General features: G+C 41.6%; 1 protein-coding gene across 1 annotated transcript in view; it reads right to left on the bottom strand.

Moving 5' to 3' along the window:
- The window catches only part of LOC104589189 (esterase/lipase/thioesterase family protein), a 102151-nt gene that overhangs the window by 61829 nt on the left and 20356 nt on the right, over nt 1-19966 (bottom strand). The window contains exons 6-7 of the mRNA XM_010247423.2: nt 1357-1441; nt 1157-1237 (exon numbers count right to left, since the gene is read on the bottom strand). Of these exons, the coding sequence (XP_010245725.1) occupies nt 1157-1237; nt 1357-1441 (166 nt within the window). The remainder of the gene's footprint in view (nt 1-1156; nt 1238-1356; nt 1442-19966) is intronic.

The raw sequence follows: 19966 nt of genomic DNA, 5'->3' as shown, positions 1-19966 counted from the left end.
TGTAGCCAGAAGGCGGCATAAAGCCTTAGTCAAATCTAGCCAAGTCAACTGGGGTGAGACTGACAGTACCATTGGTACCACAGTATGGCTTCTCCTTCCATATGGATGGAGGCCACTGCTACCCGATGATGCCCGGGTATCTCATTGTATTCAAAATACCATTCAGCTCTAAATATCCATGAGATAGCATCGTCACCTGAGAAAAGGGGAAAATCTATCTTCATTGGTCGCACCAGTAGCCCTTCGTTCCTTTTCAAGCCAGATGACTAGAACTCTCGCCTTCACTGTCACGGCAAGTTGGGAGGACATTGCCGTGATGGCTTCCTTTGGCTCCTTCACATCTCCGGCTATCTACTGTATATTGGTTTCTAGTTTATCCACTCGTTCTTCCATGGAAATCGAACGGGTGGTCGGCATCTTCTGACTCTAATACCAATTGATGGGACACTGCCCACCTCAAGAACTGCTTGAAGGGCAGCTCTGCCTCCTACGAAAGAGAAGAAGAGATAATTCTAAGAAAATGATGCACTAAGCATTTCCTCTGTAATACCAGTATTTATAATCATTAGCTCACGTCGCACATGGGCTGTTATAACATACTACTGACTTGGCCTTCTCACATAAACAAATCTGACAGGTGGTCCAGGCTTGCCGTTAGGAGGAGCTTTCTCAGCTGCTGCTCGAGCTGGGCTGGTTCTAGCTGTTGGAGTCTGGGTGGGCTGATGTGTGCTCCCTGAGTCTTAACAAAGGATCTCCAACCACTTCTAAGTTGCAGTCCTTCCACTAGTAAGCTTTTATAAGACTAATTGTTAATCACCTCTTCCATAACCGCAACTGCCCTTCCAAAAAAAAAACAAATCATCATGTTCTTCTCGTAGTAGAGAGTGGCATATGATAAAGCTATTTATTGGCCAAATCCCTTTTCACTTCATTTCATTATGTGCTTTACTCACTTCTTGGGTATCATTAATTTTTGTTTAGATTTCATCATTCACAACACAGACAAACAGATGGATAGATAGATAGACAGACAGACAGACAGATGCCTTCAGATGCATGAGTATCACTTCAACTAAAACTATGATAACAAAAACAGATAAAGGACAAAAACTAGCATTCAAAAGAACAGTGTTCAAATTTCAAGTATGATGGATACCGCTTTTTCAATGGAAGAAAAATGCTGCATTCTGCTTGATAGGACTTTCTGCATGTGAATCAATGAAGCCATGGCCGTACCCTGAAGTTATATTTGAACAATACAACCAATATTTACAATACAGAGACAATTTCATGTAATCTTGACATGATTTTGCTGGGGGAGAAAGATGAGAAAAAGAAACAATAGAAAACATGCACCTCCACAACATCAACAACAACAAGCCCAGCCAAGCTTCGAATTTCTTTCTTTGCTGCTACATGCACAGCAACTGAGCCTCCCATGCTGTCAGCAACATAAATATAGATTCAATATGGAATATTGAATGACAATGTGAAGAAAAATGAAAAACAAAAAAAAACAAAAACTTTTCAACTGAATTGATGCAAGACACACACATGTGTATAAATAATGGGGGGAGAGAGAGAGGAAGAGAGAGAAATAGACATAAATATTTGAAAAAAGGATTCCTATATGAAGTAGTTATGGAGCTTATATGCACAACCTAGCCAATTTAAGCCACATGAAATGGCATGAATACGCTGAACCATCCATTGAATTGGAGGCCATCTGGACAGTCCATTCGTTAAATCCCACTACCACATCAGCCCAGTAATATACTATTAACATTTACTACAAGAAAAGTTTGTTGTTCAAGATTGCATCCATGATGTCTTTTTCTGATAGTTTTATTGCATCCATGATGTCCAGCAGGTGACAGTCATGTCCAACAGTAATATCTGGAAATTTAATTGCTAGTGTAGCTCAAAAGCAAGCATTGTAGGTATGAAAAGATCAGAAGCTTCAAGAATGGTAGGGAAGGCTCAATCTCCATTCCACCATTGCTGAGGAAAGACAAGGGGAGAAGGGTCATTAAGGACATCGACAGTCGGTAGGAATGAGGCATGTTGAGGTTGAAGGGGACTCCAAGGTGATCATTTCTTGGGCTAAAAACAATAGAACTACTCTGTGGACATTCAAACAAGTGATAAGGGAAGTGGAAAAGATCGCAAGGGAGGTAGAGGCTGAATTTAAATGGGTTAGAAGGAGTGCAAATGGGCTAGCTGATAGGTAGTCCTAGAACAGAAATGGAGCTGATACTGGTTGACAAGAAATGGGAGGTGGAGGAAGAACTGATAGTCCAGCTGTTAGTAGTGATTGCGGATGATTGAGCAAGCACTTGGGATGACCAACAAGGAGGTGGGGCAGTTTGACAAATGGAAGAGGTTGTTCCAGACAAAACACTTCACCTTTATTGGGCAGATAAAATGGAGGCCTAGAAAGATAAGGAACAGTGCAGTGGCAAGAGCACACTAGTTTGGGTAAAACAAAACGTCCTGGAGATTAGAAAATTCTAGGGGGTGCCTTTTTAAGGCCATGGTCAGGAAGAGTTGGCATTATTCCTAGCAGTTGACAAGAAAAGGTCGTAGTTATGCCGTCTCAACACAGATGGTTACAAGTGGAATCAAAGGATACTCAGTACCTAACAGGTGCATTTCCCGAGCCCTTACGCACAATTCTGCCATGTCTCACAGCATTGCTTTGCTTAATGAAATACTCAAGTTTGTGCTTCTCAAGGTTCCAGAGGTTCAAATGAATGCTTCGCAGGACTTTGATGACTTAGATCAGTGGTTCGCAGGGTTATTTTGCCAACCTATGCTGTTGGGCATGTGCATGCCCTTACAGATGGCCCATCTTGGAGTCACATGATGAGTTAGAACTGTTGTGGGACATAACGTTGTGGGGTTGGGCCTTCTTTTATTTTCTGTTGTATTTTTCTTGTCTGTGTTTAATGGACCTGGGCTCATTTTGTTCTTCTCTTCTCTTCAAGATTGTATGCAAAGAAGGTATCAGATGCTGTCTTCTGATCGAACTTCAAATCTCTTGCTGTTCTCTACTCTTTTTTATTCTCTTTTCTTTGTTTTGGGTTGTTGAAAAAAACTCTGGGTCTGCTCATGGAATACTGAGTTTGTCTTTAGGGCTTTTCCTTGGGAAAGAGTCCAAGAAAACCCAGAACAGTTTCTATTAAGCCCTAGTAGGGCAAGACAAGCCTTTTCTCTATAGTTTTGTTATTGTACCTTTTGGGTGGCAGGATATCCAATCTGTTGTACCTAATATTTTCACAAATGAATAAAATTTCTTTGCCGATCAAAAGAAAAAGGAAATCCCATTGCTACAGGGGAACTTGGTCAAACCTTCAATGCAACCCCATTTGTTCCAAGTTATAAAACCTTTTTTTATCTCTGAGGATTGGGAGGACCACTGGGAGGGATTACTTTCTAGAGCCTTACCTAGAGTCACCTGTAATCATTGACCCATCACCCTTCATCAAGGAGTGGGAAAGCAGGTCCAACCCCATTTAGGTTTGAAAACATGAGGCTATGTTATCTAAGTTTCAACCAAAAAATGAAGAAATGGTGGAATGAAAGACAACCCATAGTCAAATGGAAGGGAATGAAATTTCAAAGGAAGTTCCAAATGCTAAAGGTAAAAATTAAGGAATGGAAAAAGGAACATTTTGGGAGATTAGAAGAGAGAAAAGAGATACAGTTAATCAGATTGATCAGTTGGTTACAAAGGATATTTTAGGTGAGTTAGGGAAAGAAAAGAAGCAATAAAGGTGGGATCTGAAGAAACAGTTAGAAGACATTTTATACAAAGAAGATATCTCTTGGAGACAAAAATCAAGGAACCAATGGATAAAGGAAGGAGACGGAAATATAAAAGTTTTCATGCAGTGGCTAACAGCAGAGCTTTTGTGGATGGGGTAGTTATCGACCAAACAAAGGAAATAGCTAGAGCTTTTGTGGATCATTTCAAATATATTTATATAAGGCCCTTAAATAGGAGACTCTTGGTTGAGGACCTGAACTGGCCTAGTCTAAGAAAGGAGTTTAGGATGATTTAGAAAGAAGGTTTAATTTGGAAGAAATTAAGAAAGTAGTATTCTTAAAGGATAGACCAATGGCACCAAGGCCGGATGGTTTCACAATGGCTTTTTACCAAGATAGTTGGAAGGTTCTAAAGAATGATGACCTCTTTGACGTCTTTTGTGAATTTTTTTAAAGGGGAATAATAAATCTAGCAATGAATGTTACCTTCTTGGCTTTGGTTCCCAAAAAAGCTAGAGCAAATTACCCCAAAGATTTTGGTCGATCAATCTGATCACTAGCTTGTATAAAATCATTACAAAGGTTTTGTCCGCGAGGCTCAAAAAGGTATTACTTTCCATCACTTCTCCTAATCAAGGTGCTTATGTGCACTATAGATAAATCACGGGATCAAATTCTCATTGCAAATGAGTGTGGAAATTTTGAGATCTAGAAGAAAAGGGTTGATTTGCATATTAGATATCAAAAAAATCTATATTCTAGTATATTAGGCTTTTTTGTTGGAACTTGTAAGTATTGAAAAAATTGTGGTTTTGGGGAAAAGTGGCGCAAGTGGGTAAAGGGATGTATTCAAATGTGCCACACGGTCCCCAAAGTTGTCAGTAGACGTTCAAGACTGCTATCAGTCTTGAACCCTAATGGATTTCAGGTTCGGAAATAGAAGAAAAGGTATAGAGAAGAGAGGAGAAAGAGAAGAGAGAGCAGTAGAACACAAGAGTTGAAAGGAGGAGCCAAATCTTAATGTTCTATCGCCGCCACTTTATTTAGTATTTATAGGTTATGCTCATTACATGGAAAGGACAGATCTGCCCTTAGTATTTACATAACAAATAAACAAAATAAAACTGAAATAACCAATTGACCACCAGCTAACCCTAGGATGACTAAAACACCTTCTACCCTACGAACACAGTGGGACCATAGATGTGGGGCCCACATCAGTGTTCTCTACACTCCCCCTCAAGTTGGGAATAAATGTTTATCATTCCCAACTTGGAGAGATCCGCCTCTAGCTTCTTCCTTGGCACAGCTTTGGTGAGGATATCTGCTAGCTGCATGTTGGATGTGATGTACGGGAGACACTTTTTGTGATGAGACCCTCTCTCGTACAAAATGTCGATCAACTTCAATATGTTTAGTTCTGTCATGCTGCATCGAATTGTGTGCTATATTAATAGCCGCTTGATTATCACAATACAGCATCAGGGGCTTCTCATACTCAACACCCAACTCCTCAAGTAGTGAACTCAGCCATAGAATTTCAGCCACTCTGTTAGCCATTGACCTGTATTCAGCTTCAGCACTAGATCGGGAGACAACACTCTGTTTTTTACTCCTCCAAGAGACAAGGTTACCTCCAACAAGGGCACAATATCCAGAGGTAGACCTTCTATCATCAACACTCCCAGCCCAATCGGCATCCGTATAGACCTCCACCTTCATGTGGTCATTGTTCTTGAGCAGTATACCTCTACCCGGGCATCTCATCAAGTATGCTAATATTCTTTCTGCTGCAAGAAGGTGCATGGTTCTAGGAGAATGCATGTACTGACTGACAACACTAACTGCAAAACTGATATCTGGCCGAGTGAGGCAAAGATATAGGAGCTTTCCCACTAATCGCTGGAACATAACTTTGTCTTCAAGAGGCTCCCCACTCTCTGCACTAATCCTGTGGTTCTGTTCAATGGGTGTATCTGCAGGCTTGACACCTAACTTCTCAGTTTCTGCCAACAGATCTAGAACATATTTCCTCTGAGAGACAAAGATCCCCTGTTTAGATCTAGCAACCTCAATACCCAAAACATACCGTAGTGCACCAAGATCTTTCACCTCAAACTCTTGATGAAGAAGTTGTTTGAGGGACTCAATCTCATGGCTGTCATTTCCTGTCACCACAATATCATCAACATATACTGCAAGTAGTGTCAGAGAGGACTCCACCCTCTTGATGAATAGTGTATAATCTGACTGGGCCTATACATAACCGAACTTCCCAAGGGGTAGTCTAAATCTATCAAACCAAGCTCTAGGTGACTGCTTCAAACCATACAATGCCTTATTGAGCCGGCAGACCTTCTTACCTGTCTCTGTATCATAGAATCCAGGAGGCAACTGCATGTAAACCTCTTCCTGTAGGTCTCTGTTCAGAAAAGCATTTTTAACGTCCATTTGGTACAAAGGCCAAGTGTGGCTTGCTGCAAGAGATAATAGAACTCGAATGGTGGTCATCTTGGCTACCGGGGCAAATGTCTCCAAGTAATTTATACCATAAGTCTGGGTAAACCCTTTTGCAACTAGTCGAGCTTTGTACCTCTCAATGGAGCCATCCACATTGTGCTTCACAGTAAATACCCATCTGCATCCAACTGGTTTCTTTCCTTTGGGCAGATCAACTAGCTCCCAGGTATTATTTTTCAACAAGGCATCCATTTCAACTTGCATTGCACCTCTCCACTCCGGGACTGATAGGGCTTCTTGCACTGTTCTTGGAATAGGAACATTAGCAACGGAAGTAAGATAGGACCTGTAGGAGGGAGATAGGCGATCATAGGATAAAAACTGGGAAATGCAGTGGGCTGTAGATGTGATGCAATGCCGTTTTTCTTTACGGATGGCAATGGGAAGGTTAAGGTCGTCTGCAGGAGGTGAAGTGGCAACAATGGAAGGAATCTCTGTGGGCCCTGGGACTGTAATACCTGGACTTGGAGCCGCAGAAGAGGTTGCAGCTGGCCTGGACTGCTGATGACCGGGATCAACCTGCTTGCATCGCCTGTGATAGGCTCTCAACTCCTGATCCCTTTGACCACCCTCACTACTGCAGCCCTCATCACCCAATGGAATAGGTAAAGAAACAGCCCCAAAAGTAATAACCCTACCCTCACTGCGCTCCCCCTGAAGAAAAGGACCCAAATCCCCACTTTCACTGCTCTCCCCCTGAGGAGAAACCTGAGAATAATAGGGTGTGTCCTCAAAGAAAGTGACATCCATGGAGACAAACTTCTTCCCTGAGATAGGATCATAGCAGCAATAACCCTTCTGAGTTTGTGCATAACCAAGAAATATGCATTTGGAGGCCTTTGGTTCGAACTTGGAGTGATGGGGTCCGAGAAGCTAAATAAAACAGGTACAACTAAATGATTTAAGGGGAGCAAAAAACAACTCCTCATTTGGGTATAGAAGGGGAAAAGGAGGTTTCATATCAAGAACCCGGGAAGGAACCCGATTAATAAGATATACCGCCGTGAGGATAGCATCACCCCAAAAGCGAATAGGGACATTGGAGGTAAACATAAAGCTTCTAGCCACCTTCAAGATGTGCCTATTCTTCCTTTCTGCAACCCCATTCTGCTGAGGTGTATGAGGGCAAGTGCTCTGGTGGATAACCCCATGATTAAGAAGGTAAGATGTCAATGGCTTAGCAAAGTATTCCTTTGCATTATCAGATCTAAGAACTTTGATCTTGGCATCAAACTGGGTTAAGATCGTTTGGTGGAAGTTTTGGATCAGGGCGAGAACCTCATCTCGTGAACGCATAAGATAAACCCAAGAAAACCGAGTATGGTCATCAACAAATAACAAAAAATATCTGTACCCACCAATAGAAGGGATGTGATATGGCCCCCAAACATCAGTATGCACAATATCAAAAGAACTATCACTCCTTTTATTACTCAATGAATAAGAGTGTCTACAATGTTAGCAAACTCACAACTTTCACATTTCAACTAGGACAACTCAACAGAATCAAACAAAGTAGGGAACAGACTCTTTAAGGACCGAAAAGACAAATGACCCAATCGGTTATGCCAAAGCATAACCGGACTCACAATCTAAGAAACAAGTGACTTCTTATCCACTGACTCTTCCCGACGAGAACTCTCCCCGAGCAGATAGATCCCATTCGTCTCACGGCCAGTCCCAATCACCTTCTTCGTCTACAGGTCCTGAAAAACACATCGATCAGGGAAGAAAGTTACTAAGCAGTTCATATGTTTGGTAATACTACTAATTGAAAGAAGGTTAGTATCAAGTTTAGGGACATGCAAGACAGAAGACAAGGAGATAGTATCCGACAGTTTGATGTCACCCTTGCCAGAGATGGGGACAAGAGAGCCATCAGCAAGAGATACTTTATCCCTACCAGAAGATAAATGATAAGTGGTAAACAATGAAGGCAAGTTAGTCATATGGTCGGATGCACCTGAATTTATTACCCAACAGGGTTCAGTAGTACCTGGAGCTGAGGCATGGTAGGCTGAGGCTCGAGTACCTGAATGTGCAAAAGTAGATGTAGCAGGGGCTGATGGTGACTGCGGTGACTGAGCTGAGTTTCCAACTTCCTTTTCCAACTGTATTAGAGCAGCCCAAATTGCAGCTAAGGTCTCTAAGGGTGTGCCTCTTGTGCCAGACGAGGATGTTGAATCAGTAGTCACGGCCACATGAGCATTACCCTTCTTCTCAACTTTGCCGGGACCAAATGAGGATGCAGCTTCCAACATGTTTCTTTTGTGTGTTTAGGTTTCTTACAATGCTCACATACCACATCCCTTTTATCTTCCTTCTTCCTGTCTCTCTCTGAATCACCCCCTGATTTGGGTTTAACAGCTGCAAGGGCTGGCGTAAGAGGCTGAGGTTGCATCATGACTTTCCTCCTGGTCTCTTCACTATGCACTAAGGAGTATGCCTGAGAGAGGGTCACACTATCTCTGGTCAAAATCTGTTGCTACACAATATCATACTCTGAATTCAAGCCTGCCAGAAACTCAAACACCCTATTTGTCTCGATGTGTTTTCTATGGGTCTGTGCATCTTTGGGAATCTCCTGCTCAAGAGTCTCTAAGTGATCATGCCACAGGGACTTCAAGGTAGAGAAGTAGACCGAAACCGGTTTCTCTCCTTGTTTAAGAGTATTCACATTTCAATTCATATGCTCTGGCAAGATTAAGGGGTTAGGAGTAAGTTTATTTCATAACATCCCATATCTCCTTGGCTGTCTTTGCCCACAAGTAATTTCGGCTGATATGAGGTTGCATAGAATTACACAGATATGTCATAACCAAGTAGTTTTCTTGGACCCACTTGGTATACATGGGGTCTCCCTTGGAGGGTTCTTTCACATCTTCCAAGAGATACCCTACTTTACCCCTTCCCCCAATAGCCATCATGGCTGATTGGGCCCATTCCAAATAGTTTGATCTATCAAATCTTACGGTTGTAATCTGAAAACCTGTCTCAGAAACACCACCATAACTGTTATTCCCAAAACTGCCTTCTGCCTGATTCTTAAACTCCATTTCGGTCAAGAACCAGTAGTCTCAAAAAATAGGGTTACTACAGTCAAAAAACAGCACTTGGACTATCAATCACAGTCAAAAAATCAGTATAGAACCAATCTGTATTCACGGTATATGTGCATGAAACAAGTATAAGTCTGATCTGAAACCAATTAGCAGACACAACAGCAACAGTCCGTATAGTTTTCACCCCTTATAATTGTTCGAAACTTCCCAAAAAAATCTGAAAACAGCTTGGAGAATAATCTGATATGCTGAAGCAGAATTAGGGTTTTAATCAGTCCTTAAAAGAAAATTCTCAGCCGCACATTCCAGGCAGTACCGTACAGATAAGACTTGTAGTAGGGTTAATATGAAACCCTAAAACTGATCAAGGTTCGGCCCAGCATTAGGGTTTGCCACAGGGTTAAGACAAAACCCTAGAGAATAGAAGGAAGAAAACCCTAGAGTGGTTCGGCCGCCCTTTCTAGATAGGTCCAACCTATCTTCTCTGATAGTACTTTTCTCAGAAAATAAAAAACTTACAAGAGAATGCTGTTCGCTGCCTTCCAAGGTTGCCCAAACCCTAGCCTTCTTTGATTCTTCTTGATCACCAACACTCTGCAACCGTGGCAAATCTTCAAACAGCTGCTAAACCCTCTGGCGATCTCCAAGAATCAGTCAACGAACTCTACTTTCTCAGCTTCCAGCCTTAGATGGTTCTCATGTGGTCGGCTGGACTAAACTCACATGAGAAACCCTAGCTCTGATACCAAGTAGACGTTCAGGACTGCTATCAGTCTTGAACCCTAATGGATTTCAGGTTCGGAAATAGAAGAAAAGGTATAGAGAAGAGAGGAGAAAGAGAAGAGAGAGCAGTAGAACACAAGAGTTGAAAGGAGGAGCCGAATCTTAATGTTCTGCCGCCACCACTTTATTTAGTATTTATAGGTTATGCTCATTACATGGAAAGGACAGATCTGCCCTTAGTATTTACATAACAAATAGAACAAAATAAAACTGAAATAACCAACTAACCACCAGCTAACCCTAGGATGACTAGAACACCTTCTACCCTACGAACACAGTGGGACCATAGCTGTGGGGCCCACATCAGTGTTCTCTACATTGTTCATGCTTATTACTGATATTTTTAGTAGATTGAGATATCTAGAGATGATAGGTTGCAGTTGATTAAGTGGTAGAAAGTTGTAAGGGATGGTATGGTAATAACTCATATTCCATTTACAGATGACAACATTCTTTTTTTCTTTTTTTTTTTGATGGGGGAGAGGCTCAGTGGGTTAGGAATTTGAGACTAACAAAAACCATCTGAACAAATCTCCAATTTGAGGATAAATTTTGATAAAAGCTGCATGGAGGGGTCAATTTGGAGGAGAGAGAGCTTAGTGGAATACACAAATACTGTAGGATGCCTTGTTTGTCAATGGCCAATGAAGTACCTCGGATTGTCCTTGGGGGCTAATCCTAAGAATCATTGCTTCTGGAATCTAGTAATAGAAAGATTTTCTAAGATACTAGCTGCTTGGAAGAGGAGTTACATATTAAGAAATCCAAACTTCCTAATGTACTCAGTTTGATTGAAACCCTTAAAGTCAATCACATTATTGCACTATTTTTTTTTATCAATAACAGAAACTTTTGTTAAAGAATTAATAGAACGGTACAGAGGAAGCAAGGGGAGTAAAATCTCTAACCCTCCCAAAGAAAAACAAAAAACAGAATTACAATACAGCCCAGAACATTTGATCCCTTCCCACCCCTTGTTTAGCAAGAGCATCACAATGGAGTTGGCACTTCTCTTAACCCATTGCAGCTGAATCTCTAAATTCTGATACAGCCAATTGAACTTTCTTTTTTCGTTGGAAAATTTCCATAATCCAATTTCTTCCTTTTGCAGCCAGCCTATAACCACTTTTGAGTCTCCTTCAACAATTAACTTTCTGATATTCAATTCTTTAGCCTTCTTTAACCCTTCCATTACCACCATAGCCTCAGCTCTAAGTGAATCCCCTACACCAATTGGACCTGAAAACATAGTAATAACCTTCCCTTCCTCATCTCTAAACATTCCTCCAATGCCAAGGGTCCCAGATTACCTTCACTACTTCCATCAAAGTTCAACTTAATAAAATCAGAAGTTGCGAAGACCAAAATGGACTAATCTTCACTTGAAATGGGGTTGAATTACCCACTTCCATCTAACTCCTCAACAACATATCTATAATGACACCTCAAATAACTCCAAAGACTTTAGCCAATGCACCACCCTAACACTGACTGGTTTAAAGATGTCCTCTTTGTTCATCTCCTTTTCAGAAAAATATGTGTGAGTTCCTCTCTTCCCAAATTGTCTAGCAGATGCCAGCTCTAACACACCTCCATGTTATTCTGTCCCTCTTCTTTGGCCACTTAATAAAGGAAGAAGCAAACAAACCTTGTACACTTGGTGGTGGTGTCCATCTGCAACCAAACAAAGAGAGAAACCAATTCCAAATAACTAAAACAAAAGGGCAAGAGATTAATAAGTGATAGCAGCTCTCACTCTTAGCCTTACAGAGGATACACCAATTGGGGAATAAGCACCAAGTCAGTATCTTTCTTTCGAGCAAATCACAAGTGTTGCACCTTTCTAGGAGAACTTCCCAACAGAAAGCTCCAACTTTGGGAAGAATCGCTTTACCCAAAACCTCTAAGACAGGAAAAGCTGGTCCAGCACTACCAGAGGACTACATTAGAGCTTTGGAAAAAGATGCACAGGAAAACACACTAGAAGAATTTAAGGTCCAAATCCTATTATCCCTCCCCAAATAATCCACAATTACCCCATTCAAAATCTGAATCAAGGCTAACACAGTCTTACCTTCCGAATCCCTGAGACCCCTTTTAAAGCCCAATTCCCAATCATACCCAGAAGTGGAGTCAGGTGGGACAAAAAAGGTAGAAACTGGCTCCTTCAACAAGGAAGGAAATTGTTCTTTCAAAGGCACATCTCCAACCCAAAGATGTTCCCAAAATTTTACAGAATTTCCAGAATAGAGGTCATACCTGATAAAAGGCAAGAAGGATGGCATGAATGGATCTCTAAGGAGAAGCTTCTTGACAGTAAATCTGAATGAAGATTACAGCAAAAGAGAAGAGAAGAGAAGAGGAGAGAAGAGAAGAGAAGGAAGAAAGAAGAAGGATTGAGACAAGGGAACGGTGCTGGCGGCGCCAGCTTCATTATAATATATAGGACGAAAAAATAAGAAGGGAAATGACCCTTGTGCCCCTACTAAGTGAAGGTACAATAATAGATTAAAATAAAAAAGGCTTTAGACAAACAAACATAAAATCAATTAATTCAACACTCCCCCTCAAGTGGGAACATAGATGTCAACCATGCCCAACTTGTCACACAAATCATTATACCGCACATGATGAAGACCTTTGGTGAAGATGTCTGCAAGTTGTTCTTCTGAGCTGACATATGGTGTGCACACTTCTCTACTTATAAGTTTCTCTCTAATAAAATGCTTGTCCACTTCAATGTGTTTCGTCCTATCATGGAGGACTGGATTAGCTGCAATGTTGATAGCAGCCTTATTGCCGCAATAGAGTGACATAGGGTTGCTAACTGTAAAGCCCAGTTCTCCTAACAGATTTCTTATCCACATGATTTCAACAACTCCATGAGACATAGCTTTGTATTCTGCTTCAGCACTAGACCTAGCCACCACATTTCGCTTCTTACTTCTCCATGTGACTAGGTTTCCCCCTACAAAGGCACAATATCCACTAGTAGACTTTTGGTCATCAACTGCCCCTGCCCAATCAGCATCAGTATATACCTCCACCTTTAAATGTCCATGTTTCTGGAACAGCAAACCAGCTCCAGGAAACTTCTTGAGGTATTTGAGGATCCTCTCTGCAACTTCAAGCTGAGTTTTCCTAGGATTGTGCAAGAACTGACTAAGGACACCCACTGCATAAGCAATATCAGGCCTGGTCATAGACAAATACAAGAGTCTCCCTACAAGTCTCTGAAACTTCTTCACATCTTTCAAGAACTCTCCCTGACTGTCTCCCAAATGATGGTTAGGTTCAATTGGTGAGTCAATTAGTCTCACCCCTAGTATGCCTGTATCTTCTAGTAGATCTAGTACATATTTCCGTTGGGAAATAAAGATGCCCTTGTGAGAGCGGGCAACTTCAATTCCAAGGAAATAACGTAAAGGGCCTAGATCTTTCACCTCAAATTGAGTGGCTAAGAACTTTTTTAGTCTCTGTATTTCAGCCTCCCAATCTCCTGTGATCACTGTCATCCACATACACAATTAGAGCTGCAATTTTCCCTTCACCTTTCTTCACAAATAGTGTGTGATCTGACTAGCATTGTTTGAACCCCTTCTGTTGAACTGCTAAGTGGAACTTACTAAACCAGGCCCGAGGAGATTGTTTCAGCCCATATAAAGATTTTTTTAACTTGTACACTTTCTGTTCACTGCCTTTAGCACAAAAACTAGAGGTTGGGTAACCCTGCCACTACTTTCGTCAGATGGATGCTCCTCCCTCAACCTCATTTGCATCCACGTCAGGTAACCCTGCCACTACTTTCCATGTTGCTTCTCACACCCCTGACTCTCCATGGATCATTGATTCTGGAGCATCAAAACATATGACTGGTATGTCTTCTTACTAGCCGATCGATCATACTCTTCCATAGTTGGTCAAGGAACTCTCTCTCTTCCTCTTGGTCTTACCCTTTCTGATGTCCTTCATGTTCCAAATTTTCCCATTAATTTGTTCTCTGTTAGTAGTGTTACTAATTCCTTGAATTGCTCAGTGACTTTTTTCCCTTCTCATTGTGTGATTCAGTATCTGGCCTCGGGGAGGACGATTGGTAGGGGTCGTATGGTTGATGGACTTTACATGTTGGAGAATAAGGCTGGTCTTCATGTTACAGAGTCTATGAGTCAGTCTATGAGTCAGTCCTGTAAGAAAAAAGTTTATTTATGGCATTGTCGTCTTGGTCATTTGTCTTTTGAGTCTTTGAAAGTTGTATTCTCAGAACTATTTAAGTCAATGTCTATTTCTGATTTTTCTTGTCAAACGTGTTAGTTGAGTAAGCATTGTAGAACTCATTTTCTTCAAAGAAATAGTAAATCTGAATCTCCATTTCACATTGTTCATTCTGATGTGTGGGGCCCTGTTACTTTACCATCTGAGAGTGGCTACAAGTATTTCATTACCCTCATTGATGATTATTCTAAATATACTTGGGTATACCTGATGCGAACCAGGGAAGAAGTACCAAAATCATTCAAGATTTCCAGCGGATGGTCTTCACTCAATTTCAAACTAAAATCCAAATTTTTCAATCAGACAATGCAAAAGAATTTTTTCATAGTGACCTCACGGAATTTTTTGCTTCGCATGGTTCCCTTCACCGTAGCTCTTGTGCCCGCACACCACAACAAAATGGTGTGACCGAACGGAAGAACCGACATCTCCTTGAAGTGGCTCGGGGTTTACTACTTCATATGAATGTTCCCAAACGGTTTTGGCTTGAAGTTGTTCTTTGTTCCACTTACCTTATAAACCGTATGCCCTCTCGTCGGTTAGAGTACAAAGCCCTACATCAACTTCTCTTTCCTAAGGCTCCTCTTCTTTCTATTCCTCCTCGTGTCTTTGGTTGCCGGTGTTTTGTCCAAAATCTGTCTCCCACCCGTGGGAAATTGGATTCTCATGCTATCCCTTGCATATTTCATGGTTACTCCTTCACTCAAAAGGGATACCGTTGTTTTGATCCTATTTCTCGTAAATTCTATGTCTCCATGGATGTTTCTTTCTTTGAAGATAAGCCTTTCTATCATGTTTCTCCTCGGGGGGAGTGTAGGCATGAGGAGAAACTGGTTCAACTTCCCTCTCTCCCTGACCCTCCGCCTTTTCGTGTTTTTTCTCGTCGTCGCAAAGGACAACCAAATTCAAGAGCTGTAGAGAATCCGGAAGTTGTACCTCTAGTGCCACCAGACTCCTCGGGGGAGGATCATACTCACTCAGGTATTTTGGCTCCCAATGATGTTCTTAAATCTATTGAAAATGATTCCTCTACTGCTAATGATCTTGACCGTCCTATTGCTCACAGGAAGGGTGTTAGATTGTGCACCACTAAACATCCCATTTCCAACTTTGTCTCCTATGAGAACATTTCACCCTCATTCCGTGCTTTCCTTACCTCTATTGACAATGTCCTATCCTTAAGAATGTGGCAGAAGCTCTTTCATTTCCTGAATGGACAAATGCCATGAGGGAAGAAATTAATGCCCTTCACAAAAATGGCAGATGGGAACTTGTTCATCTTCCTAAGGGAAAGGTTCCAATTGGATGTAAATGGGTGTTCACAGTCAAGCATAAGGCTGATGGAACAGTGAAAAGGTATAAAGCTCGCTTAGTGGCAAAGGGATTTACTCAAGTGTATGGAGTTGATTACGCAGAAAATTTTGCCCCGTTGCCAAGATGAATTCCATTAGAGTCATTTTCTCTCTTGCGGCTAATCTGGATTGGGTTTTACACCAACTTGACATCAAGAATGCCTTCTTGAATGGTGACCTTGAAGAGGAAGTGTACATGATTCAACTTCCTGGTTTTCTAGCTCAAGGCAATGAATAGAAAGTGTGCAAGTTGAAAAAGCCCTTATACGGGTTGAAACAATCACCACGAGCTTGGTTCAGCAGATTCCATGTGGCAGTTCAGCAGAAAGGATACAGGCAATGTCAATCAGATCACACACTGTTTGTGAAAAAAGGAGAAGGTAAAATTGCTGCTCTAATCGTATATGTGGATGACATAATTGTTACTGGTGACTGGGAGGATGAAATTCAAAAATTGAAACTTTTTCTTGCCACTCAGTTTGAAGTGAAGGATCTAGGACCTGCCAGATACTTCCTTGAAATTGAAGTCGCCCGATCAAAGAAGGGTATCTTCATTTCTCAAAGGAAATATGTCCTAGATTTACTTCAGGACACTAGGAAGATGGGGGTGAAGATAGTTGACTCTCCCATTGACCCCAACCATAAATTAGGTGACAGCTGTGGTGAATCTCTCAAGGATGTGAAACAGTTTCAGAGGCTTGTAGGGAGATTGTTATACCTTTCTATGACTCGCCCAGACATTGCATATGTTGTTGGTGTCCTCAGTCAGTTCATCCATGCTCCTAGGTCTTCTCATCTTGAAGCAGCAGAGAGAATCCTCCGATATCTAAAGAAGTATCCGGGTACTGGTTTGTTATTTCAAAAGCACGGACATTTGAAAGTTGAAGTTTATACAGATGCAGATTGGGCTGGATCCCAAAGTGACAGAAAGTCTACCAGTGGCTACTGCACCTTTATAGGAGGGAACCTTGTTACATGGAGGAGTAAAAAGCAAAATGTAGTGGCTAGATCCAGTGCTGAAGTTGAATATCGTGCTATGGCCCACGGGGTTGCTGAAGGCATGTGGATAAAGAATTTGTTGGGGGAGTTGGGTTTCCCAGTGGCCAAACCTATAACTCTTTTTTGTGATAACAAAGCAGCTATAAGCATTGCTGCCAATCCGGTGCTACATGAAAGAACAAAGCACATCGAAGTTGACAAGCATTTTATCAGATAGAAAGTTATCACAGGCGAAGTGTGTACCCCCTATGTCACTTCTGAGAACCATCTTGCAGACATCTTTACAAAGGGTTTAAACCTTTCCAGACATCATGATCTTTGTGACAAGTTGGGCATGATTGATATCTATGCTCCAACTTGAGGGGGAGTGTTGACAGTTGTTTGTGTATTCAGGTTTAGTACCATAAGGGTACTGTTGTAATTTCTCTTCTGTTTATATTGTTCGGCTGGACTAGTATAAATAATAAATTCATTCATTCGCCCCCGATGTTCTGGAGGGCTTTCAGTCACTCGACTCACCTCTCTTCTCTCTTCTCCTCTCCTCTCTTCACTTGCTCTTGCTCAACAAATATGATCGTAGGACACAAAGTGAGAGATAGGATGGTTAGTGGTACAAGATCTAACACCCTTTCTCTTAGCAATAGGAACATCAAGATCATTAATGACAGGGGAATCAACATTGAGAGGAGCAGGCATATCAATAGAAGCAAGTGTACCTGGTTGATGGGAAGGATCAACCTATGGTGAAGCCGATGATGTTGGTTGCATAGTGTCAGGTTCCACGGCTCTTGAACTCTGTTGGCTTTTGTGGCGATGAAGAAAGACACGGAATGAAGGAGGGTCAGGTAGAGGAGGTAGTTGAGTCTGAGCCTGTTTCTCCTCAACCCTACTCTCCCCCTGAGGAGAAACTGAGAAGAAAGGTTGATTCTCAAAGGACACATCTATTGAGACATAGTACTTACGAGAGACGAGATCATAACAACGGTACCCCTTTTGAGATAGAGGGTAACCAAGGAAGACACAAGGAATAGCATGAGGATCAAGTTTACCCGGAGTAGGTAACAAGTTATGAACAAAGCAACAACACCCAAAAACACGCATTGGAATGGGGAACAACGAAGCTATAAGAAACAAAAGCTGATGTGGAGCCTTATACTCTAGTAACCGAGAGGGCATACAGTTGATGATGTACGTAACACAGAGCAGCATCCATCCAAAAACGTTTCGGAACATTCATGAGGATTAACAAGCCACGAGCTACTTCAAGAAGATGATGGTTTTTTCTTTCAGCAACACCGTTTTGTTGAGGTGTCCTAGCACAAGAACTTCGTTGAAGTGGTCCACTCGAAGCAAAGAATTCCGTAAGATCACTATGGAAATATTCATTTGCATTGTCCGACTGGAAAATATGGATTTCAGTTTGGAACTGAGGGAACACCATGCGTTGAAAGTCTTTCACAATTTTAAGCACTTCCTCTCTAGATGGCATAAGGTAAACCCAGGTGTATCTAGAGTAATCATCGATCAAGGTAACGAAGTACTTATATCCAGCCTCAGTAGGTAGAGTAACAAAGACTCAGATCTTTTATTTCTCAAAGGAAAAGTGCTTCTACAATGTTTACTCAATTGACATGTCTGACACAGCAACTGGCTCACTAACAAAGACTCAAACAACTTTGAAAACATAACTTTTAACGACTCAAAAGAAAGATGACCAAGACGATTATGCCATAAATAGGCTTGACTCTCACTGGACGAACTAAAGAACTTTATAGCCACAAGACCATCTTTATTCTCCAACACATAGAGGCCATCCACCATGCTTCCTCAACCAATCGTCTTCCCCGAGGCCAAATCCTGAAACACACATGAAGACGGATAGAAAGTAACTGAACAATTCAAGGAGTGAGTAATACTACTAATAGAAAGCAGATTTATAGGTAATTTAGGAACATGTAGTACGTTAGAAAGGGTAGGGCCGAGTGGGAGAGATATGGTTCCTTGGCCGGCTATGGTGGAGAAAGAACCATCGGCTAGTCTCACCTTATCTCTCCTAGAGAGAAGATTGTATGCCTGAAATAAATCTGATTTACCGGTCATGTGGTTTGAGGCTCTGAAGTCAATTACCCAAGGGGAATCAGAGGTATGAGATGACACATGGAAGGCAATGGCAATGTTACCTGAAGCAGATGCAAAAGAGGTAGAAGTAGGACCAGTATCCATCTGGCAAAGAGTCCTACCATATAACTCCAAATGGTCATGAAAGGAGTTATGATCTCTTCCTTAGGGTCAGAATTGTGATGCCTTTCCTGAGTTACCATGGGACCAGTCTCTTGAGATGCCATATTAGTTGTGTGAGTTGAATGTTGTATTCGAAGTAGAGAAGTGAAGAAGAAAACCACTGGTATGTTGGAAAATGTCGAACTGAACTGCCCAGTCGACCAGCTATTATTTATATTTGAATGAAGTACAATGGTACAAGAATTTACTAGAATGCCCCTGATTAGTGATGGGACACCCAGTTAACTTAAAACATTAAACAGGCTTAGGCCCAGTTACAGGATAATTTAACTTAAGTATGGGCTAATAAGACTCTTATCAGCCGAACACTCATACAAAGAGACTTCATTCTAACATTCTAACAAGCTGAATTATACCTTTTTTGGTTCTGCTGACTTGGTTTCTTGCCCTGATCAGTTGTTGACTTCTTACCCAAATCCTGTGCCCATTTAGGTTTTCCATGGAGATCCCAGCAGGTACCTCTGGTGTGTCTTGCCTTCTGGCAGTGAGTGCACCAAAGCTTGCTCATATCATCTATTCTCTTTTGAGAGTCACCCTTCTTAGAACCTCCGACATTAGTATCTGAACTTCCCCAGACAACTAAAGCAACTAGCTCCCCCTCTGTAGAAATTATCACATTTCTTCTACTTTCTTCTGACTGAACCAAGGCATAAACCTCCTGAACTGATGGCAAATCTTTACTTCCCAAGATCTGCACCCTGATGGACTCATATGAAGGATTCAGCCCCAAGAGGAAGGCAAATACCCGTTGCTGAGATACAAGTGATTTGTATGCTTTTGCATCCTCATCACACTTTCAGTTAACATTCTGATAGTGATCAAGTTCTTTCCATATCGATGTCAGATCTGAATAGTACACCGAGAGACTCCTTTCCCCCTACTTGCAAATGGACGATTCAACTTGTAGTT

This window comes from Nelumbo nucifera, chromosome 5, assembly GCF_055504915.1.
Source record: "Nelumbo nucifera cultivar China Antique chromosome 5, China Antique-T2T, whole genome shotgun sequence".
Classification (NCBI taxonomy): Eukaryota; Viridiplantae; Streptophyta; class Magnoliopsida; order Proteales; family Nelumbonaceae; genus Nelumbo; species Nelumbo nucifera.
Note: the sequence above shows the minus strand (reverse complement) of the source record. Positions and strands in the feature narration are given on the sequence as shown.